Genomic DNA, 25,426 nt, shown 5'->3' with positions numbered 1-25,426 from the left:
TTTTATTGAGCTTGTCTCAAGACAATTTGTAGGAATCTTTTCTCAATTTCTTCAAATATTTGAGAAAGCTCAGCTTGAGAAACAGGTGTTTTATCCCGAAAACCGTTAAAACATTCAAAACACTCCGAAATTCATTTTTCGGAAATTCTTGGAGCGAAAAAAAGTGCAAACGTCAAAGGGAGAGAAAAATTCCTTCAGTGTTTGTGAAAAAGTCCCATTTTCTCCATTAAAAATAAACACAAAAACTCCACAAAAGGACTTAAAATTCCCCCCTGAATGTGTCCTCTGTGAAATTGTTTTTAAAATCCTGCTAAAATTGTTAATAGTATTGAAAAATCGGTGTGTTTAGTTTTGTACCTGGGGGAGACCTAACCTCACTTTGCATCACCATTGAAAGGGTTGAAATTTCAGGGATTTTCATCCCTTTGCGGGAATGTCCTGTGCCTAGGAGTGATTGAAAGTGAAAGTTCACAGCCTGGAGTGTTTTTCTACGTGAAAACAAAAGTGCGTCAGTGCGGGATTTGGTGCGGAATTGGGGTGAGAAATCAGCTGGGTCAACAAAAGAGGAAGAAGGGTTTGCAGAAGTCGCGGTAAGTACCCCCATAGTAGAAGAAAAAATCCCTCAAGCGGATACTCCAATGCCGCGATGAGTCAACACCCGCAATGCATTTTAGCGTCTTTTTGTTGTCGCGTAGAAAAAGAATATTAGAGAATGTTTGTTTTTTTTTTTTTTTACCCACCTCCACCCCTCAGGTCCTCAGCTCGTAGAGCTGATTTCGGACCGAGGCATTGCCGCAATGGCTACTTAGCCCGCTAGTGCATTAGCCCAAGTGCACTAGCAGAAAAAAAAAAAAAACACAGAAACACAAGGGAGTGAACAAATAACGACGAGACCAAAAATAAGGGGGACTTCACTTAGACTTTGATTTCATTAACGTGGACAAAACAATCAATTGCACGCAAGGCAATAACTGAGCGTTGCTCAAGAGACAACGCACAGATATCCCTAGAACACACACAGCCACCGCATTTCAGCAACAAATCATCTCGACCGACACAAGCAACACTACAGAAGAACAAGACATGGTCTACATCCTTGTATGCGGGGCATACCTCACACAACGACTGAGCCACAGAGAATGTTTGTATTTTTATAAATAGCTTCTGACGTCACGCAATTTTTAATTGCTAATTTTGCTAATCTCCGTTGCTCTCGTGGCATTTTTTTCTGGCAAGGAAAGCACAATAACTTCAATTGACAAAAATTTAATTTTAAATTTAATTGTAAAAATAAACCCCACACCAAAGTGATAAGAAAAAAAATTATCAGTGTGAAGACTCTGTGAGAAAATCATCCGTGCGCGGGGAAGATGAGTGATGAGAATGTGGTGGAAGCAAAAAAGCCCACAAAGCCAGAGGTCAGTGAGTGCGATACAGCCAGTGAAGCATCCTATGCACCGTCAACGTCATCGCACAAACCATCGGGGATTAGGCCGCCCTCCGTAAGAATTGGGCGGCTCTGCACGTCCGCGCATTGTACACCAAAGGCCTCCCATCCGCCACTGTCGGAAAGCAAAAGTAAGTTTTAAATGACCACCACAGTTTGATCATAAAACAAAAACAAAAACACACCACAATACATCCCCCTTGACATGATCACTGAAGCCCACAGTTTTGCCCATTTCGCTGCTCCTCACCTCCTCCTCAACCAGCTGAAAAGTGAAATTTAATTACTGTCGACTCGCTCCAGTCTTTTCTCATTGTCTCTATTGCTCTCCATTGCTCTTCATTCATTCCTCTTCAATTGCTGCGCTTTTTTGCCAGGGAAGGCCTTAGGGGGAACCCATCCCTGGTACATTTTTTTAAAAGATTCTTTTGGAATTCTTCAACTGAAATGTATAAAAAAAACTTTAAATGAATGTTAATTTGTAAGTGAATTTTTTTTAATCAGAGTTTAAAAATTTGTTGAAAAAAAAAGGTCTGAAGAATAAAGTCGAAAGCTTTGTAAAATTATTCTAAAATTTCTTACCTTGGAATGACCATTTTCCAATGATTTTATTTCAAAGTTGAGTACACAGAGAGAAATCCTTCCCTTATTAAGATTCAGATAAATCTGTGTTTTTGCGCATTAACTTGAAAGGATAAAAATTCCTGAAATTTCTGAAGTAAAGCTACTCTTAACACTTGGAGGATCGAGGTTTCTAACCTCAAAAGTTTGACCTTCATTTTCTCTTAAAAGAAAATGTTTTTCCAAGTTTTCTTTCGACGATCTTGAAGAAATGGAACCCCTACACACAGTTGTAGAATTTATCACGATATCTTTAAGATATTTTATTCTGTGACGATTTAAAAAATGTTTAATTGGCCACTTTGGCCTGCAAAATCCTTCAAGGGTTAAGTAGAGACGTAGAAATTACAGAAAGTTAGACTTAATTAAACTTATTTTCTTCACGTTATTCCGATTTCTTTAATGTAATGAACAAAATCCATGGAAAAGCGTCGAGAAGGGACATAAAAATGCAACGTTTTCTTGCATTCAGCGACGTTTCGAATAATTTATATTCATCTTCACACTTCTAAAATAAAGATAAATAAAAATTATGCAAAACGTCGCTGATTGTAAAAAGGCGTTACGTTTTTCTTGCCCCCTTGACAGCTTTTCCAATGAAATTTCATCAAATAAATAATTTATGTCTTTAATTCTATTCTTCATTTTTTTTTCTTAGTTTTTTTCAATTTTCTTGTGTTATTTTCAATTTTTTTATTAATTTTCTTAATTTTTATTATTTCTATACATTTTTCTAAATACTTTCCGTGTTTTAAAATGTTTATGCACATTAGAATTTTCTTTGTTTTTCATGATTTTTAAACCTTTTTCTATTGATTTTTCCATTCAAACTTTTCCTCTACCTATATTCTGTTTCGAGTGCAAAGAGACGATTCAGACTAATTTTTTTCTGTGCAAAATTTCTTCCTACTTAATTTAGGGCCAATTAGTGCCCCTTGAAAATTTCCCCCCGAATACCAACCTGTCTTCATCGTCACTGGCAATTAGTTCCTTCGCGAGAGATGAAGAAAATAACAAAATGTAATATTTCACTGCGAATTCAGTTGACCTGTTGCGTAATTTTAATTCAATATAATTTGTGAGATTTGTTTGAGGTTTCCCGTCTCTTTTTTTTCCTTCCTATTACTCACATCTCTGCGCCAATGTTTAGCTTAAGACTTATTTGCGTGAATTTCTCCATGGCGAAAGAATTATTCGCGAGGAGTCAATCACATCTCCTCCACACAGGGTTACTTGGAAGTCACCTCCAAGTATCATCATCAAGCAAAATTCCATTGGCCGGACACGCATGAGAGTTTTTGAGGAAAATTTACCTTTTTTTTGCCTTAATGAAGATTTTTTTTGGGCTTTTGCAAAATGTTTGTACAAATGATTTTTCTTGAGAATACATTTTAATTCTCTTGTGTTGATGATCATTCTGACGATACAGTGGGCTTTTTATCCATCTCAACTCCGTGCTTATGGTGTTTTGCCACTGACTGTGAGTTGTGTGTTGGAAAAAGCACTTTGCGGGGGGAGAATTGTCGGTATATACGCGAGAATATTATAACTTTATACTGATGAAATTTTTGTTGCCTCCATGAAGTTCCAAGCAGTGTGTGAGCGCTTAGTCAGTTTTCCATGAGACATCAAACCGTGAGCACCGATAGTCTCAACGTCTCTGGATTAATAGTTTTTTTTTCCTTTTACTTTATTCCCTCAACTGAAAGTTTTTTTTCTTGAGGAAATCTCCAAAGCTTCAAAGCAATTTTGAAGAGATAACGAATCCCTTGATAAGGGCTCGTGGATTTACAACATTCTTCTCTTTGGAATTTCCTTCTCGATTTTTGAGGGGATTACATCGACGTTTCTCACATTTTGGGAATTTCTTCAGCGACTTCTCTAACCCAGGTAAAAATGTGCCTCTAAAAAAAGCGAGAAAATTGAATTCTTTGGGTGTGAAAAAATCAACCAACTCGCACCTTTCCTAAACAGCCGTGTGAATTTTATCAGTTTAATCATTTTCCCATAAATAAGTGAGTGCCTAATTAATCATCTCTGTCCAAAAAAAAACAGAAGAAAAATAAACCAGAAACATTCCACAGTATGTGGTGAATTTTTACAAAAGAAATTCCACCCAAAGCTAGTCAATTATGGTAATTTTCACGAGGAATCAATTCAATCTTCCACCACATTAATTGCCTTGTTTTTTTTTTTCTCTCTATTGGCTATTTGCCGAACATAAATTATCGTGTGGCCAGTGTGGATGTCTTGTGTTTATTATAAAAAAAATGTTTTTGATTTTTTATACGGTCCAAAGGAGGACTTTATCGATGGAACGTGTGTCAAAAATTAATTACATTTGCACGAGAATTCACGAAATTAATTTGAGAAATGTTTGCTTTTTATTCTTTTCTTTTCGTGTGAGCCGTGTGAGCTAATAAGTGAGATGATTGCTTTTGAACGTATAAAGTGGATAAGTTATGTAAAAATCGTGTGATATTTAAGAGAAATAATTTTTTATATCGAAAAAATAATTATTTCTAGATTAAAAAAGTTATTTTTATAATTTTTTGTTGAAATTATTATTGAAAAAAGATTTTTTCTAAGAATTCTTAACAATTTTTCATTGCTTTAAAATGTTATCTTAAAAGAACATTAACCCTTTCACGACAAAAGGGTCGTACAATTGAATATTCAAAAAAAAAGAGAATTAAAAGAAAAACAAATTTTGAGTCATAAAATAATCTTTTAAAAATCTAATTTATTTTGTTTAATTCAGTGGAATAAGTTTTAATTATAAAAGAGTTATTTTAGCCTTTGTTAACCCTGATATGTCCAACGGACTGTTTATGTAGAGTGTTAGAAAAAAACGTAGAAAACTATTTAATTCAATGAAATCGATTTGGAATCGATAGTTAACAAGTTAAAAACCCTTTTCATACTGATAAATAATTTTATACGTGGAAATGTAATTAAATAGTCAATGACGTAGAAAAGTGTACCCGGCTGGTCAATAATTTGCTTATTTAATTTGTAATTCATTCACCTTATCAGACAATATTTAGCAGAAAATTCTTATTTTTTGCAATTAATTAAAAACTCATTTGATTTTAATTTTTTTGCTAGTTTTATAAAAAAATGCCTTGAACCAGGGGGTAGATAAAGCCCTTTTTTACCCGAATACAGCAAATAATGGCGGACGGTTTGCAGAGAAATTAAAGGAAGAAAATGACGTCACTTTATTTCCAAAAAGTGCATCAAAATTTTTAAAATCAGTTTTAGTGCATTAATCTTCGTGAGACACCCCTCAAAAGCTATCAATCGATAGAATATTAAATTATCAATCCAGGTGGTGGTGGATTTTTTCAGATTGAAGCATTTTCCTGGGTGTCTCAGCGAGTGAGCAGTGAATTCCTATGGAAATAGAGTCTTTGTCTACCCCCTGCCTTGAACTCTAATCGAGACAAAACCAAAAATATTCTACTGTTTTAATGTAAATCGTGTACCATAGCAGAATTTACTGAGAAATTAATTTTTAATTCTTTAGTAAAGTTTTAGAACTTTCGTGTGGGTCTAATTAAGAAAAATAAAACATTTGATTTGATTTTTTTTACATTGTTGCGAAAGGTGTCTTAGCTATAAGGTCTGAGATAACTCCAATATTAGATTTATTCCATTTTTTACACAAATTCTATTCAAAATTTTGTATTCAAATCTGGTTAAACTTTCAACTCTCAATCTTTGTGAAAATAAAAAATATTTGTTGGACATTCTACACACAATTATGTCAAGGAAAAATTAACAAATTCAGCAATACATTCCCATAGAATTCCAGAAATTTATCGAGAGGAAAGAATTGTGTGAAAAGTCTAGAGAAACTTTCTTTATTATTAAATGCAAAATAAAGAAAAAATAAAAACATGTGAAGAAACAAGCTTCACGAATAAATTTTATAATGAGATTTTCGTGGGTCATAAAGCAACAGCAAGATCATTTTTGTTGAAAAGTTGCTCAAGAATGGCATGTTATGCAAAAAAATTCCTTGGAAAAATCGTGAGCGAGAGGATTGTGAGGCAAAGCTTTAACACAGGTTTAAGAAAAAAAAGTGTCAGCCTTAAGAAATAAGAGAAAAATTCAATTGGCATGATTCAAGAACGCATTTCCAATCCAAATAAATCATCGTAATCCGATCAAAAAGCTCCACAATTGCCACAATATTTATTGTTCTTCGCGACTGACCTTATTCGTGTGGATTGTTGTATAAATTTTGTATAATAGATGGGGTTTTTTATTTCACTCCAAACTGTTGCGAGGAAATGGATCCGCTTGTGTCCCCTCAAAAAAAAAGAGTTTGGCATGAGTCAATAGAAAGTCCATTAAAGTATGCCCAAAATTGCTATTTATTTCGCATTTTTCTCCCCCTTTTATCTCGCGCAATGCTTTTGTGTAGAAAGAAAAAAAACACGAAGTTTGTATTTTCAAAACAAACATTGTATTTATTTTTTGGCACCGGCGTGGAATGAAAAGAAAAAAAAGAGGAAAAAAATCACAATTTGACGGTGTGGAACAGAAATTATTATTTTTTTGTGTCAGAAATATATTTGCAATTTGCTGTGAGAGTGAAAAAAATCCACACTACCGCGAAAGATTAAATTAAATAAAGTAGCAAAAAACCGTGAAGATTTTGGAGATGGGAAAAAATAAGCAAGAATACAGGGTTGTTCGTGAGAAGTGTTGATGAGGAATTAATTTTAAGATAATGGTTAGTTTTTTGTTTTGACCATAAGGACTTTTTTTGACAATAACTTAAAGGAGTTTAGTCATCAATGTATGAAAAAATTCATCATTTGTGAAACAATTGAGACACGGCTAATATTGCAAAGGTTTAAAAAAGACTTAGAAATCTCTAAGAAATTTTCCATTTTCCTCTGAAATTAGCTGGGAAAAGCCTGCAAAATTTTCCCAAAAAAATGCAATAAATTGCGTCATTATTGTATTGTTTTATTTTGATACATTTTTAATGTTGTGATACGCGAGAATATCTTGAAACGATGAAAAATACAAAATATTTTTTCTTTATAAAAAATCCTTTGAAAATTCGTCAAGTCCATAAAGCCGTTACAATTTAGCTTGAAAATGAGATATAATTTCTGTTCCACTTTTTCGATTTTATTCAAATTATTCTCAAATGAAAGCTCTAGCTATAGATCTATAAGTAGCAACTTGAAGTTTGTACACTTATTGAATAAACTTTTCTTCCCGGAACGGTTTGATATGTTCCCGGAAAGTGCCATAAATGCCTGGAGGTTAAGTAGCTATCCTGCTCATTGGATCAGGATGTTTCTAATGGATCTTAGGAATCTCCTTTTCAACACCCGGCGGATCTTTGATTACATTTAGGAATCAAAATCTTAGTCTATTAAAATGCTTCACGCAATTGTAAAAGGAACATCCTAAATGGACAGATTTTGACTCCTAAATGTGGTGCCGGGTGTTGAAAAAAATATTCCTAAGATCCCTTAGAAACTTCCTGCTGCAATTGGCAGTCATCCTGCACAACTTTCAGGCACTTATGGCACTTTTCGGGAAGAAAAGTGTATACAGAAAGGGTAGAAACTTCAAGTTGCTTCTATAATTTTTTTTGTAGGACAATAGGAGTTCGAAAAATGACCGCAAGGAGCGCTAAAGTCACTAAATCTGTTCTTGAAAACTCCCAGAGTACATTTTATTTTATTTCTCAAATTCTAACTTAGTTTAAAGCAAGTTTAAAATAGAATTTTTCACCTCCCACGCAAACTAAAATTTTTAAAAGTTTATTTGTTCTTATGGTTAACCCTGTTATTCCTTGGCATGGAGAAAATACTCCAGAGAAGAGTAGAGAGAGATGATTTAGTCATGGTATTTTTCCTCTTTGCCGCACTTCCAAAACATTTATGCGTGGGATGTGGCTTTTGCGTCTCTAGAAAAATCATCAGTTGAGGTCTCTCTTTTTTTTTCATCCACACAAACAGAATTTACACGAAGAAAAAAATTTGTAATCAAATACGTGAGGTGCTCCGTGGTTTGGAACACCTTCTTCACCTCAATTTCAATTTTATTTCCCATTGTTTGGCACTTGTTGCAGAGTGTCTTTGGGTGATCAAAATCGGCGCCATGGTACTTTTTTTCCTTCACTCTCAATCGCTTTCAATTTCATTTGTCTTTTGATTGATATTGATCTCCAATCGAAATAATAACTGGGTTGGTTTCTTTTTTTTTACTTCTTCTGTAATTTATGTATTTGTCGTGTGACACATAAATCTTTCATTTTGCGATCTCAATCTGATCCTCACAAGCGGATCCTCCAATGGGGACACTTTTGAAATGTTTATGTGAGAGCGCGATCGCGCGCAATGTGATGTCTTGATCTTCCACCAAACGCCCCCATATTGCAATTTGGAGCCATCTTTGGTAAATCAATGAAGTAAGACGCGATCTGGTGAAGCAATTTAATTTGCCCCAAGTCCCGGAACTGGCGACAGAGTTTCTTTTATTTCTGTTATATCTCCTGTAGAAATTCTAAAGAGATTAAAAAACATTGTAACCAAAATGACCTCATTTTCCACTCATCCCAAACATAATTACCGCGATGTTTTTGTTGATGAAATGAAGGAAAAAAAAGAGTAAAATTGTTAAACTAGCTTGTTTCACCCAGAGCCCCGGCAAAAGCCAACAAAAGTCATTTTTCACTCAAAAACCACTCAACAATGGGAAAACATTTTTTTTCTCTATTAGTCTCATCATCGCATTTTGGTGGGATGACAAGAGATATGCGAGTGTTAGAATTTACATAATTTGACCAAAAGGCGATTTTTCAGCAATAAATCAATATTTATTTTTAACCAAATAAGAGTTGATTGTCCAAGGAGTTGTACGAAGAATACATTTTGGAAGATAAATGTGGCATAGAATTTAAATTTAATTCTTCACCGCTGTCCGTACGAAGAATTATTAGGAAGTTTCCCGGAGATGTTGTGAAAAATGAATAATTTTTATTGTCTACCAATTCCATGGACCAAATACCGATGACTCATTTCATTCAGGTCTTCTCTAAGTGGGTGACAGGAGCCATGATAAATTTTATTCGCGCATTTTTTAATCTTCTTCCGTTTCTTCAAATGTGAATTTATTTTAAAGTGCGAGCAATAAAATGAAGATACATGATTTTTGCATTTAATCGTGTGAGGGTTATTTCATTGCGGAATAAAAAATTTCACGTGTACACACGAAAATGATTTCAATAGCAACATTTTCCCATGAACTTGTGTGCAAAAATACAACGTCAACGAAAACTTGGTGAATGTCACGTTTTGTCAGGTGCAGGCGGAAGGTGTTAATGTAAAATTACCAAATTAAAATGTATTAACCATTCACTAAATTGCGATGTTTATTTTAGTTGGGAGATTCCCATTTTTGAATGAATGACAGTTAATTTATTTGTCTGTCAAGGTGACATTTAATTAAAAATTTAAATCTTGACGAATTGTTCCGAAAATTAACGAAGTGGAAAGGATTTAAATTGTTCTGTCACTTTAGGTACTGTCAAGTATTAAAATTGAGGGTTTTGGATTTATTTTCTATGAAGAAAATTAGTCAATTTTCCGAAGAGAAAACAATTATTTATTTAATTTGATTAGTTAAAGAATTTGAGCCAAAGAGGATGAAATAAGTTCTGTAGTATTCCTTATTCAAAAAAATAGATTTGAATGGAATATTCTTTTGTGATTTTTTTTTGGTTTTTAACTTTTTTGTTAAGCTATCTTCCTATCATATATTTGTGGAAAATCTGACTTTTCAAATTTTTCTTTAAGTCGCTATCTTCTTAATATATAAAGCTGAAAAGTTTGTCTGTTTGTGGCACATGAACTCCTCCGAAACGGCTGGGCCGATTTTCATAAAATTTGGTATGGGGGTAGAGGGGGTCAATACGAGTTGCAAGCGCTATATGGGATTCCGCCCCAACTCCCCTTTATAGCGCCCCCACAGAAAAATTGTTTTTTTTCCATTTTCTACATGCTGAAGGGTCAGATAACGGGATTTTTTTATTTTTAGAATTTTTCGGGGTACCGTATTTTTCATCCCCCTACTAATATACGCCCCCCTTTTATTGCTTAAAATGGAGTTTGCTCACACGTGATTGGGGGCTCGGGTTGACTAGTTTTTGATAAAATTAAATATCTTTAGTTTCAACTTTTCGTCCAATTAATATTTTCGAAACATTCCTAGTCCTTAAAGGGTTGATTTATTCAATTTCTTTAGAAATTGCATGTCCGTTAATAGTTCTACCGTTTTTGTTAAATTAGTTTCCAAGTTGACACGGGAAACGCGGAGACTCTGTAATTTTCTTAATTTTCTTATAGTTTTCTTTCTTTATTTTAATTAATTTTTATTCCTGCAGAGCTCCCATGCCCCTCGGCTCTTCCAGATGTAAATTTTATTGACGGAGTTTAGCTTGTATATAACGTAATTTGTAAGTTTCTTGTAGTCAATATTTTTCTCTTTGTTTGTGAATTTTGTTTCTTATTGTTCAATAAATCCTCTTCAGACCCCCTGAGGAAGGCAGGCTGAATCCTGCCGAAAGCTTGGGAAAATTCGTGTTTAGCTAGACACAAATTCCTTTACGCGACGCTACCGGCGAGTTTGGGTTTTTCCCAACTCAATTTTCAACGTTTCTTTAGAAAAATCAAAACTGAAAAAAAAAGAAAAAAATATTTTTAATAGTGTCAACCTGAAAAAGTTTCAAAAAATATTTGTTGATTATGCTTTACTGCTTAAGAATTTTTGAGATATTTTAATATTTCAAAGGAATTGATGCAACGACATATGAAGGATGATCCTCTATCGCAGAACAATTTTAACCCATCTCATCTTGTAGGGGAACATAAAAAATAGAAGAATCGCGAGAGAAACTCCCCAATATCCACTGGGATCACATAGAAAAGTGCAGTGATAGAACAGTCCGGGAAAACATAACCTCAATTTGGGAACAACATTTAAATGAATAGGAGGAACTCCATTGTGTTCGACCAGCGTGGCATCGGGACCTCTTGAGCTTCTTTATAACCTTCCCAACCTTTCCTGCCTACCCGGATGAAGAGTTGAATGATTTTTGCTTCACTTCTGTCTTTCCGGACTTCCCGTCGTTGAGTTTTTTTTTCTCTTCTTGGAGTGGAGACAGAAGTGAAGCAAAAATCATTCAAATCTTCATCCGGGTAGGCAGGAAAGGTTGGGAAGGTTATAAAGAAGCACAAGAGGTCCCGATGCCATGCTGGTCGAACACAATGGAGTTCCTCCTATTCATTTAAATGTTGTTCCCAAATTGAGGTTATGTTTTCCCGGACTGTACTTTCACTGCACTTTTCTATGTGATCCCAGTGGATATTGGGGAGTTTCTCTCGCGATTCTTCTATTTTTTATGTTCCCCTACAAGATGAGATGGGTTAAAATTGTTCTGCGATAGAGGATCATCCTTCATATGTCGTTGCATCAATTCCTTTAAGCAAATTTATTAGGTTTTTATTATTTTATTTGAATATTAATTTAAAAAAATCTATTCGAAATTGCTTGAAAAGTTCATTGATTTATACATTTTCTTCGATTGAAAAAAATCCACCGAACCGATTTTAATAAATTTTTAGCAAATTGTTTTCCAAAAGATAACAAATATTAATAAAAAATTAATAAATTTATGAAAATCGGATTTATTTCAGTTGTTAAAAATATGTATTCGCCCCTTGCTAGTTGGGTAAGTTGTGGGTGAGCCAAAATATTCTATTAAGTCGCAATCCAACCCACTTTTAATCGAAAAATTTATCACGTGTGCAAAAAATAAAAACAAAAAGTCCATTAATCTCAACACTTGCCGCAGTCAAAATAGTACCAAGAGCGCGCTACAAATGAAAACGATAATGCAATTCAAATGAAAACATTTGAAGGAATTTAATTATAAGACGAGAGAGGTTGTAAAAATGAAGAGAGGTCAATGGAATTGCAAATTTATTTTTTTTGTTTATTCAGTGAAAAGAAAATATTTTCTCTCCCTAAAGAGACCTTTTTAGTTAAAGCAAAATTTCACCTCTTTCTTAACAAATTTACTTTGCATTTTATCTCTAATTAAGGAGTGGGGTTTTGTAGATCATTTTGTGTGTGTAGATTTGCAATCTTTATGGGGATTTTTACTTAAGCAATTCTCATTTATATATTTTAATTTCATCGTCGGGCAAACTTGTAAATGGTGGTTTTACATTAAGAGATATTTTCACAAGGAATTATCTTTTTTTTACAGTGTTAATGTTTTAATTTTATGCGCTTTGATGTTTTCTTTTTTGCAAGGGAATGCTTTTTCGTGTTTTCTGTCATTCTGCTGGAGGTGCTCGATGTGAAAAATAACACGACACAATGACGAGAGATTTTTAATAATAAGTTTCAATTTAACCTTGACTGATCTCAAGGAGATGCTAGAATTATTAAAATGAGCATTAAACTATATGGGATTGTAAAGCCACAATCACCTTTTTTTTTAAACCCTCTTTAGCTGCCTGAGATTCTTTTTAATCTACAAAATGAAGTGATAAGAAAGGTATTTTGAGGTGGTTCCCCTTCACAAGTTTTCGCGAAGAAAGTTTTTCTTCTTGGTGGTCAGAAATTCTTGCGAATTTAATGGCACAAAATTTATTAAAACGGTAAAATGGTAATAAAGTTTCGTGTTAAAAAATTTGTCGCCAAGTCTTTTTGGTGGCAGACAAATATAAGAATTTTTTTTGTATAAATACATTTAGTTTCTGCTGGCGAAGAAGCGTGGGTGTTTTGAGAAATTTGCCAAGTTGGTGTGAAAAATGTATGGATGCAAAGAAAGAAATTTGCCCACTTTATGACGATTATTTATTTGCGCGACTTTTTCGCATTCGTCTCTCACTCTTTTTGGGTTCCAATTAACACCTGGAACACACTGGACTCCCAGTCAGAGTGTTTGTGTGGTTAGTTTCCATTCCTGGGCAAAGTTAGACGCATTTGTGGCAAATATAGATGTTGTGGGCTTTTTTTCTTGCTGTTTTAGCGTGATATATCGCTCATTCTTTGGCCCATAAAAAATCTCTATTTTGCTCATTTTTTGTAGGAGAATGATGTTAAAAAAAATCGCGGGTGTGTCGCGAATTTTTTTTCTTTCTTTAAAGGATCCGCGCGATCAAGTTCAATCTCATGGATGATGTCTTTTGGCGTGTTATATTGTTACGAAGTAGCGGAAACACGGGAGAATATCCAATTACAATTCCACTAATAGAAACAGGCAATTAATACTTTGCGGGAGATTAAATCATGTGTGATGCAATTTACGTCTTTTTGTCGCCGGTATTGAGAGTTTCAAAGCAACAGTGTGGGCAAGCTCCGTTGGGAGTTTTGTATTTTATTCATTTAAAAAATATATGAGCTTTAGTTTTTCTTTTTCTTGGGATTTTTTCTGGTTTGATAAATAAGATTTTTTGAAGGGATTTTAAAGGCTAATTAATCCTTAAAGGACAGCAATGTTTTAACTGAATAAAAATTAAGGGAATTCGTGTTTTTGGATTACCTTTGACTTAGAATATTGGGAACAGAACAGATTAAAGAAAAAAAAGCATAGAATTTTTTATCAGAGTTTATAAAACGGCGATTTAAGGAAAAATTTAAATTTAAAAAAATCTTCTATTGACTTTTATTAATTCAGAATTAATTTTTATGGTGCTATTTATATACAAATAGCTGGTAAAGAGCGGTCTAGGGCAACAAATGTAGGGGGACATGGGGCAATTTGTTAGTTTTTTGGGAGGATCATTTTCCTGATTTCCCTGAAAATATTTGAGTTTTCTCATGACGACTATCTTATAGGAAATTTTCCGGGCTACAACTTTGTCTCAGACGATTATTTTCTATCTCAACGGGAAAATGCATTTTCAGGCCATTTTCCAAACCCTTACACATTTGCCTGTTTCAAAAATCATGGGGTAAAATGTTAGTTTGCGTTTTTTGGCCTTAAACAGTTTTATGAATTTATTTCATCTAGACACTATAGAAGCAATTGATAATAAGATATTTGTGTAACAATTAGAAACTTTTTTTAATAAAAAAAAACAAAAAATAAAAAAAAATGAAAAATTTATGAAATTCCACTTTTTATTTTTTAAATAATTTTATATTAGTAATAGCGAGTAATATAACATGCTAAATTATAAGTATTAAGTGTGCTGACTAGGGAAAAATAAAAAAAATAAATTTAAAAAAAGTTAACAGCCTTAAAAACGGTTTCTAACATTTTGCCCCAAGTGCTACTTTTTAGTGTCAGTGTTCTACGGGAAAACCCGGAAATTTTTTTCGGAAAATTTAGACTAGATTCATGTTCAGCAATAGTTACTCTATCTAAAAATACATTTGGATAAAAAAAATTACAAAGAAATACGCCAAAATACGATATTGAAATGAAAGGTCAAAGTAACTTTGAAATTTGAAATATTTGTTTTTTAAATAAATCCCAAAATATTAGATCAATTATTATAAAACTTTATAGGCTTAGTTAGAGTTATAAAAGGTACCTTTTGACTAAATTATATCAATTACGAAATAATATTTACTGAGATATTAGAGATGTGTGGTCTTGATTTTCTAACATTTTGCCCCATTTCCCCCTACCTAAATTAAGATTTTTAATATTTCTAAATAAGTTAACATCCGTTAATACAAATTATTACTAATTAAGAATTTTTATTTACTAAGACTTTCTCAAAAAAAATTTAGTACATTTTTAAAGATATTTAATAAATATTTTTAAAGATATATTTCTTAAAAATTTAAAGTGATAATTTGTTAAAATTAATGAAACAATGGGCCTAATTCAGCGACCAAGAAACCCTTGAAATCTTTAAATTTTGTACTGAAATTTCAAGATTTCAAGCGAATTCCAAGGGTTTCTTGGTCGCTGAATAAGGCCCAATATATCGAGAATTTCCAACAAAAATAAAGATTAAGGAAGTAGAAAACTACGAAAGATAGGTTAAAGACAGGTACAAAGTAGCGAATATATGATTTTAGCCTATGTTAGCAGAACGTTCTAAGTCGATATCTATCTATGAATTTAGCTTAAATTTTAAGACAACCTAACTTAGCACAAAATCCACTAAAAAGTTAACCTTTTTCACCTCGGAATCTGAGTTATTATTTTTTTATTTCCTGCATATCTACCTTACCTAAGTAGGTACTTCCTATATTACGTAAACATTTAAACGGCCCTCGTGTGCACTGTGCGTAATTGCAGGGGGCACATTTGTGGAGATGAGGAAAAAAGAGTTGGTAGATTTCACACCCAACATTAATTCAATTACAGAGGCAATTAATGAAGCATGATACTGCGTTGGTTTGTTTCTTAAAAAGTCTGTTTTTTTTCTTCATCGTTTCCTCCTAATTTGTCGCCCCAGACAACGAAGACATTAACAGCAGTAAAATGCGACGACATAGTGATGAATTTTCACGATCACACTTGGCAGGTAAATTGAACGTTTAGTGTGCTCTCTATAATAAATCTCTCCTTCTTAAATTCAAACACACACACAGTGACGATCATTATGATGATCATCACACGATAAGATCTTTCTTTCCTGATCTAATTTATTTTTTTATGTGTTATGTTGCTCACCTACATTTTATTCCACACTCTTGTTTTATGTTTTACAAATCACCACACACCTTTTTATCTTGTTTTTCTCTTGTACAAAAAAAAGTTATGCTGTAGTTTGTTACAAAAAAAAAGAAAGATCGAGACACACACTTTTTTTTCTTAAGTAGTAGTTACACATTTTGGTAGTTGCCATTTTTTACTGTGTGTTATTAGTTGTGTTGTTTCTATGGAATCTCTTAGACGTGGATGAGGAAAGCGAAGCTGATCTGGTGATGGATAAAATGTCAAGGTCCTCAAAGTCTAGATCACCAGATATCTGGAAATCATCGCGATATGAAAGAAAATCCGCAAGTGGGTATCTATATTGTCAGCAAAACCACCAAAATTCGTTTGCAAAGCACACATCTGAGGGCTTTTCCTTACTATATTTTGTAGTTTTTTTTTATTCGAAATTTTTCCCTCATCAATCACCGATCAAATGATCATTTTATTCTTTATTCTAACCTCATCAATTTTGGACTATTTTTTTTCTTATAGCAATTTCATTAATTTCATTTCTATTTGTTTCTCTATGTAGAAAAGTTGTTTATTTTCCCATCCATTTCCCCCACGTAAACACCAACAATCCTCTCCATGTGAGAAAGATCTTCGCAATATGATGGAAGTGCATGATCATGCTGTGATCTTCACTAATGGAACGCCCTAAAGAGCAAAGTGATGCAACCATGTGCAAATCGTGCATAACGCTAACTCTATTAACGGTTTTCATACACATAGTGATGAATTAACTTCGTGAGATGTCCGTTGATGAAGAAAAAAAAACGAAGCATAAGATCATAACACGATAATCTCGCTCATCTTACGGGTCTGCATGAGCCGTGCTGACCTCTTTCATCGGACAATCTCAATGAATTCAATTTTCACGCGCAATTCAATTGAAAGCCCAAAAGAGAATATTAATAATGAATGCTCATTAGTCTGTCTGACTTGGCAGAAGTGAAAATGAAATATTGTGAAATAATGCGTTAAAGTTTTTTTTTGCAAAATTTATGCTGAGATCATTTTTTTTCTAGAGTGATCTTGTGATGTTTTATTAATTCTTGTACGTGAAATTATGCCTTGAGCAACGATCTCTAATGATGGAGATCACAAAAACTTACTGAAGATCACGAGAAAATGCTGAATTTTACGTGAGATCACTTCAAGATCATGCGCGATCACCTAAGATCACACACGATCATCACTTTCCTTGAAGATCTTTCCCAAATCCACCTGAAAAATCCTTTAAAGACCTCTGAGAATCCTTTAAAAATATCCATATTGTTTGTTTTATTTTTATTACATGTTTTGTGTGACTATTTTCTCTTCCTCTCCCAACAAACCAAAAAAGATGGATCACTGAGCTCAGATCTGTACTGGGAAGCTACAGGTCGTCGTCGAAGTTCAGGTAAAAGAACAAAAAAAAGTAATAAAATGTAATGACTTTGGCTTCTACTACTTCGCTTTGTGGGTGCTTCTAATCAACAGCGCTGTGCTTTGGCACACAATATTCCGGCTTATTTTATTTACCTTTCTCTGACGATGTATAACCTACACTTGGATGATTAAAACAACAATATTTAAATAAGATTTATGCTAAAATAATAATTATTCACATTGTGTGGTATGATTGCGTACGTGTCTGTGTTATGTATGCGTGTTTCTAAATCACATAAAATGCCCTTTTATGAATGAATCGTGGCAACTTACAAGCATTAAAATACCAACATTTTATACAAATTCCTCCTAAAAATTGTCGTTAGTATATATTTTAACAACACTGTGCTGGTGGAACTCCTAAATGTGCAATAAAATGACGCGAAAAGCGTGATTATATCGACAAAAAGCTCTACCATGAGATCAACTCTTTTTAACATATATTGTGGGCGAGTCCTCATTTCAAATTACACTCACACATTCGTGCCAATTTAACACTCTTTAAAAATACTTATAAAATTGACAAAACTCTTGGAAAACACGAATATATTGGAAAATTTTTCAGCAAAAACGTGGGCAATGGCGTGAGGTATATAATTTTTGTGATTTTGTGTATATATTTTGCAGATCAGGGAATTGTTCTGACCACCGATACCGACAGCTTTATTATTGGGCAACGTGTATGGGTGGGTGGTGTACGCCCTGGGCACATTGCTTACATTGGTGAGACACATTTTGCCCCTGGAGATTGGGCTGGAGTCGTGCTAGATGAGCCAAGTGGTGAGTTCTTGTGAATATTTATTAATTGCTGCAATGTGGTTTGAGAGATCGATCGAGGTAGATTGGAATCTACGTTGTTTGATCAAGCTTTTAAATCAAAATATTCTTCAGAATGAAATTCATTGAAACAGGAACTGCCAAATAATTAATGACAAAAAAGTTACATAAAAGTCAAAGAAAATTTATTACTTTCATTTTTAATTAAATTTCTCTTTTGCAAATTCTTTTAAAATCAAATCACGCCACTAAATCAGGAAGAACGTGCAAAAATTGCATTAAGAATTAACATTTTGCAAGAAGTTAGCCAACGTGAAGGTCTTTTAATTTCAAGGGTCTTCCATGCAAAGGTCAGGTGATGATTAACTTCTTCTTGTACATTTTCCACTTGAATGAAACTTTTAATAGCTTCACATAAATCAATTGAATGTAATTGGATTTCTTGTATTCTAGAATGTTTTTCTTTTCTTATTTTGAAGTAAATTAAATTGCTTAAAAAAATTGTATACAAATGGTGCCAGCGGTGGGATACATTGGAATCCCACCGCTGACACCAATTGTCAATATAATATTTGCACAGATTACCCTAATAACGAGAACTGTTAACTGTTGTACATTTATGCAATTCATAAAGTTCTCGTGATCTACCTAAATCTCTCTCTCCACCCCATTTCGCGTGTAATAAGTGATTGATGGGGCTTTTCTGTGTGATTAATGTGCGCATTGTTTCTCCCAAATGCGTAGGCAAAAATGATGGATGTGTGTCGGGAAAGCGCTACTTCCAGTGCGAACCGAAGCGCGGAATCTTTTCACGACTCACACGTCTCACGCGTGAGCCTCTACTCACGGCTGATTCAACAGATGACCTCTATAGGAGCCCATCACGTACACCCGCATCCCCTGTGCGTACAATTTCGCCACCCTCGAGTGTCCGCAATAGCGTAACACCATCGCGTACGGGCACCAAGGGTGGTATGCACGTGGGGGATCGTGTGATTGTGAGTTCGGGCTTTGGGAGTCGCCCTGGGGTGCTAAAATACATTGGGGAGACATCATTTGCCCCGGGGAATTGGTGTGGGGTGGAATTGGATGATCCCACTGGGAAGAATAATGGATCTGTCGATGGAATCAGGTAGGATTCACGATAATTTCTTGAGTTAGAATTTCCGCTTAAGAAATAATTAAAAACTTGTTTTATTGTAGATACTTTGAATGCGCAGATAAATACGGGATCTTTGTCCCATTAGCCAAGGTGACACTATCACCAACGGCCAAGAAAACCTTTACACGACTCCCAAGGTCCAATTCAAAGGAATCCCTCACGTCAATTGGAACCCTTGGTAGTATGGCGTCGACGAATACATCGAGATTGCGAATGGGGGCTAATGCTCAGGTATCCATCTGGAGTTACACATGAACCCCCCTCCCCTTCTCTTCCTTTCTTCCTGCACTTCTTTTGTTTAATGACCTCGAAGTGTGTGCTTCCTGATTGATTCGTTTTTTTTCTTTATTCAATTTTTTATTGTGTTTCAATGAGCGCACTTTTTCATCCGAACTTCCCCAAAAAAAAACACGAAAAAGAAAATCGATTGATGAAAAAAATATGAAAATTTTTAAAAAAATAATATTAATTTAATTTTTAGAGGCTTTCATCATCCACGAAGCCAATAACCACGCCAAAAAATACCTTTTCCCTACAGGTAATTTTTTTCTTCATAACTATATCGTATTACATATTATACACTAACAGTATTTTATGCACACTCATCACACTGAGATCTTTGTAATGCCATTGGTTTTGTTTTTATAATAATAAGAAGTAAAGAATTGGAATAGAAAAAAAGACATGCATTTAAACACTCTTCTCTCTCCTTGTTCATTCTTCCAACTTTCTTGCGAACCTTACTGTTTTATCTTGCCTCCTCCTGATCACACAACATTTTATTCTTTTACATACAGCACAAGTCTTATTAATGCAATGATCTATTGCAGACTTGTGTTATTGCATTTATGGATTGAGGGGTGAGCAGAAAGTTCGTGATTGATTTTTGTTAAATAAATTGAATAAGAATTTTGGTGGATTTGAGAAGTTTTTTGAAGATTTAGAACCTAAAAAAATAATAGTCCAATGTTCTTGATATCATGACAATTGGTGCCAGCGGTGGGATTCTCTATCCCACCGCTGACACCATTTGTATTTTTTTCTTTCCAAGTCATCTAAATTAAAAACTATATATTTATTTTCTGTAAAATAATGAAAGAAAAATCTCACAAACTTTCTGAACCACCCGCTCGCGCTTTATCCCCATTTAAGGCATGGATATCGGTCAAGGGAACTACACGAGATGGCTGAATGAGAAAGAGATGTTGCACATTTTGCATCACAATTGCGACAGTGATTGATTCTTTTTCTCCTTTTGTTCACCTCTCTATTGTACCTGCATTTACTGCAGTTTTTGTGTATAGATTTTTCTTTTCTTGCGTACTTGCATGGTAAAAATTCCAGGTGAGATCACGCGGTTTGGACAGCATGTGAGGTGCGCTTCTCTGACGTTGGGGAATTTTGCGTAGGTGTTTAGCAATTATTTTTCCTTACAAAACTCTATCCTTTTCCTATGTGGTCTGCAAGACACAGAAGGATCTCTCTGGGAAGGATAAAAGCTCAAAAATCTTGAGCAAAGACAAGCTAAAGAACGCCAAAGCGAGAAAAGAAACCACACTATGACGATTAAATTCTCAAAAGATGAAGAAAAAAAGTCTTAAAGTATTTTTCCAGGTGAGCACGGTAATTTGCGCGCCAAATGTGTGTGGGTTCTTTCCTCGCTTTCGCAATTGTCATGAGCTTCAACAGGTTGCAAAGAAAAACAAACATGGGGTCACGAAGGGGGAATGAATGAAGCGCCAAAAATAGAAAGATAAAAATCACTTTCGGTGTCTCTTTTCTTGCAAATATTGTAAAAATGTTTCTTGGTAATTTTGCACGTGGAATGCACAATTTTCTAATGAGCGATTCATTCAATTCTCTTTCATATTGTAATGGTGATTGATTGAAGGTAATTTATTCGTTATGTGGTTTCATGCATAAATTAGCGTTTATACCTGCATGTGGAGATTTTTGTCTCTCTTATAGTTAATTTATAAACACCTCATACCGACATCTATTGGATTCCATATGGCTTACTTTAAAACCTCATGCACACTCATTTTTAACTCTTCATATGCAGATTTTTTTCTTATAAATAAAACTCTGCTATAAAGTATGGGAAATGGGCGGATTAAATGATCCCACTTCGAGTGACCAGAAGGCGTTTTTTTATTGTATTCAGGACAGAAAACTTTAAATTGATGAAGTCAAAATTAAATGAAACTCTGTCAATTAATGGAAGTGCTGGAAATGCTCGTAATTGCTCAATCTTTCAATGGTTGACTTTAATGGTTAATTGAAGAAATGCATTCAATACAATGGAAAAATAAATAAAAGAAAGAGAATCACTTCTCTCCGGAAGATCTTATCTTCAGCTATGTATGTCGTTAATGTCCCATTTAAACTGGGAATTTTCTATTGAATTTCCTCTTTTTAATTGCTTTCTCTGAAGAATTGGTGTTCAATTAAGAAAAAATCAACTTGTGGAGTACAAAAGTACATGATGGGCAATTAAAACTTTTTTTTTTCTTTAACAGTGCTCAATAACACTGAGCAGCAATATTTTAGTTCTGATAATTTTAACACCGGAGGACCGGGCAATTTTCACTTACGCGGAGGATGAAAATGGACAGCATGACCAACGGTTTTTTTTTTCAAATATTTCAAGGAAAATATGGAAGATTGCATTTGCAAAATAACTATGCGTGCATATTTTATTCAATTAACGGGGGGATTCGCGGGGATTTTAAAATATTCGTATTTATGGGTGCGCTGAAGACACAACAATCTCAAAAGAAAATAATTTATGGAGGCTTCTTCGGTCTCCTCTTCAGAACTATCACTGAGTTCCTCCACAATGTCCTCACTAGCATCATTTAAAGCTACCGCAAACCTCAAATCCTTGTATTTGCTCATTTTAAGTATTGAATTTTCCGGAGTTTTTATGTAAAAAAAAAAAAAGTAAACAACACTTTGACAATTGTGCAAAAGAGTATTTCGACGTGCCCGAAGATTATGAACCATATTCCTATCTTTTAACACAAGAGTATGGTTCATAATCTTCGGGCGCGTCGATTTTTTTCAAAAAAAAAAAAAAACCGTTGGTCACGGTGACCATTTTCATCCTCCGCGTATAATTTCGACTTTGACCTTAATTATCTTTTAAAAAGCAAAATATTTTCCGGATTTTTTTAGCCTAACTTAAAGTAATTGAAATTCCCTACACATAGACGTGGTACTTATCACGATAGGTTCAATACATTTTAATCTATGACGATTTAAAAACTCGAAATGGACACGGTGTCCACATAAATCCTCTAAGTGTTAATCTTGTTTCAGTCAGTCTGTTTTTAACACATTCTGGACCACATGACGCTCAACGGGCGTCTACAGAATATTTACATTTTTATACGCGGTGAAAATTTTTATACGCGGTGAAAAATTGTAACATTTAGAAGAAAATATTTTTTAAGCAAATAGATTGGATGTGGTCCAGCCGGGAAATCTTTTTTTACACCTATTTTTTACACGTTGCGTAAAACGCCATTTACGTGTATAATATCAGTTCTTGGCGTGTTAAATTTTTGTAATTGACTCATTTTTTATTATTTTAAATTTTATTCCTACTTATTAAATTTAATAAAACCTAATACCTAATTTTAATAAGAACCTACGTCTCTAATTATAAAAATTTCGCTGTTCAGTGTAAAGATACAAAATTACTATGAGAAAGGGTTGAAAATGTTTTATAAGCTTTGACCGCGATATTTAACATAAAAAATTTATTTTTTTAAATTTTATTTTGTTTTCTATACCATAATTATACTTCAGAGAAATGAGAAATTTGAATTTCATGTATCTCTGCACGTTTTATGAATTATGGATCATCTTCAATTGAAATTCAACAACTTTTCTTTGCTTTCAAAGTCTCTACGATAATTTATTTTCCTCACAAACTCCGCAATTTGTTTTAAATGTTCTTTTAGTGGTCATTTATTTTAGAATTAAAATGACTTTTTGTCATTCTATTGCTCCTTTTGTTGCCCCAGCAGCACGTCTTCCCGGAATACCTCGTGAATGTCTTTGCAGACAAAATTAGCAAAAGCGTGTTAATTAAAATTGAGCCCGAGCGATTGGGAAGAATTTTAATGTGATGCAAAAGAGAATGAAGAAATTCCTCCTTCTGATGGTCACTCTTGGTGGGATTTTTGGGATTTTTGAGGCATTTTGTAAAAGAAGAAAAAAATATTCTCTCATTTAGGATGTTTTGCGTGAGAAGCAGAATCACATTGAGCAATTGCTGGCTGAGAAGGATCTCGATCGGCAAGATGCGGAAATTCAATCAATGATGTATCAAAAGGATATCAATGAGGTGGGTAAGAGGGTGGAGAATTTCTTTTTATTTTTTTTTTGTGAGTTTCCTTTCAGATTTTTTAAGGAAAAAAAGAAAATTAATGTTAAAATTTTGAATGAATTACAAAAGCAAAGGGAAAAGGACATGGGACGTTGGGTGGAACTGATTCGTCGACGTTCAATGAGGATTGCAGATCTCCGGAGGGAGTTTCAAGGCTGGTCCGGGAGTCACGAGAGACACTGTATCCTCCATGATGTTCTTCTGCAGTAAATTTGATCATCGCACAGAGAAAAAAAAAATGAAGAACAATAATTATCTCCTTGAATGAAGAGACAAAAAAATCGATTATGCTTCTTTTTAGCATTTTCCCGAAAATTCCCCACAATGTGGTGATTACACGAGATGTTGAAAAAATGCTATTCAAGAAGCCAAAAAAAAATCACGCAGAGTTTCCTCGCACTTCCTCAATAAAGGGTGGCATCTCTTTATTATATACGACACACAAGCACACGAATAAGGAGGATTTTGATGCATTTTCTACATTTTATATTTTTCTTTATACTTTTTTGTTGTTTTTTGTTACAATTTTCCCTAAAAAAAAAACTCCTAACACAATGATGATGAAAAAATGATAAAAAATTAACCCGAAATGCACCAATTTAATTGTATAAAAAAATGTATGAATAAACATTCCAAATATCTTCATTGTTGTTTTAAAAGGGCAAAAAATGAGAGGCAAAAGGTGGAAAAGCAAAAATAAATAATAAAAAAATGCATGAATTTTGATGGTTTTCTCAATTTGTCGCTGCAACGACCATTGTTCCGAAGGTCCCCGCAGAGGTTTTATCTGTGAAGCTGCAATTGGATGATTTAGTGAATGCATTGGACGTGATTTGAATGCAATTCAACTGGGCATTCGCACAGAGGCGCATCCAGGAGGAGTAATCTCTCAGCTGTAAGGAGAGCCAATTGAATTGAAAGGGAGATCTTGAAGATTAATTTGATTTTATTGATTTTTTAAACTTTATTAAAATGAATCATGATTAGTCACAGGATTAGCGATGAAATGAGCAATATCTGTTTGTTTTTCAGGTTGATTATTATAAGTATTTGAACAAGTGGAGCGAATTGATTAAACATTAAACGTTGATAAAATGTGTTTGGATACAATTTTTCTTTAATAAATTTCTGAATATTTCAATTTCTGAATAAGATTAAAATAAGTATCAAATTTTTTAATTACTGCAAGAAAAATTATGATTTAACCCATTTAAGACATCGCCAAGTTTTTTATTTAAAAATTTCTCACTTCTGTTTTATTTTTCTGGATTATTTTTTAGACAAATTTTTTTCTATATATGCCTTTTAGGACTTTCTATTTTTCTGCAAAATCTGTATTCAATTATGCACAACCCCGCTGTAGAATATCTTTCAAAAAAGAAAAAAAGGTCATTAACATTTCAAAATAATATCCTTTTCCGGTAGTTTTTTAATAAAATTTCGAAAATTAAATTAGGAGGTATTTTGAATCTTTTCAAAGTTTTTAACAAAAAAAAAAAACATTTGATTGTTCTAAATATCAGTTTTTGGGGTTTGCTAGAAGTTAGATCAGGATCCTGTCCCAGAATATCTGAAAAACTCTTATTAGTCCTTGGAAAAATATTCGTTTAGCCATTTAAAAAAAAAACTACCAGAGCTACCAGAAGATTTTTATGCCAAAATATTGGATTAAATGCCATAAAACATATAATTTATAGCTCTGATCAATAACTTTGTTGTTGTTTAGGGTCCTTTCAAGATAAAAATCATCCATCGAAGCAATGATGCATATGCTTTATAAGGGGAAAATTAGATATAATCTGGGCGTGGTTTTTTGCTTTTTTAAACGATTCCACTAGAAAAGAAATGAAAATCTCAAAAGAATTGTCTTCAGTGCGCAGA

The 25,426-nt window shown here is 33.8% G+C and overlaps 2 protein-coding genes across 31 annotated transcripts in view; one reads left to right on the top strand and one right to left on the bottom strand.

The window, feature by feature from the left end:
- Positions 1-25,426, bottom strand: part of LOC129788711 (mucin-5AC) — a 1,053,002-nt gene that overhangs the window by 607,354 nt on the left and 420,222 nt on the right. The gene's annotated exons all lie outside the window — the stretch shown is intronic.
- LOC129788712 (restin homolog) overlaps positions 145-25,426 on the top strand; it is a 31,348-nt gene continuing 6,066 nt past the window's right edge. For 2 of the 30 annotated variants that reach the window (XM_055824974.1, XM_055824969.1), the window contains exons 1-8: positions 145-590; positions 1,162-1,578; positions 17,125-17,181; positions 17,838-17,990; positions 18,732-19,119; positions 19,191-19,380; positions 19,631-19,687; positions 23,393-23,503. In XM_055824974.1, coding sequence (XP_055680949.1) covers positions 1,371-1,578; positions 17,125-17,181; positions 17,838-17,990; positions 18,732-19,119; positions 19,191-19,380; positions 19,631-19,687; positions 23,393-23,503 — 1,164 coding nt within the window. In that variant the 5' untranslated portion in view covers positions 145-590; positions 1,162-1,370. Of the gene's footprint in view, positions 591-1,161; positions 1,579-3,533; positions 3,959-15,534; positions 15,604-15,947; positions 16,086-17,124; positions 17,182-17,837; positions 17,991-18,731; positions 19,120-19,190; positions 19,381-19,630; positions 19,688-23,392; positions 23,504-23,614; positions 24,183-25,426 lie in introns of those variants that run through there. The other 28 variants (XM_055824984.1, XM_055824980.1, XM_055824994.1 and 25 more) reach the window with 27 other exon arrangements.

Source organism: Lutzomyia longipalpis, chromosome 2 (assembly GCF_024334085.1).
Source record: "Lutzomyia longipalpis isolate SR_M1_2022 chromosome 2, ASM2433408v1".
Lineage (NCBI taxonomy): Eukaryota > Metazoa > Arthropoda > Insecta > Diptera > Psychodidae > Lutzomyia > Lutzomyia longipalpis.
The sequence above is the reverse complement of the archived record's forward strand: the minus strand, read 5'-3'. Positions and strand labels throughout refer to the sequence as shown.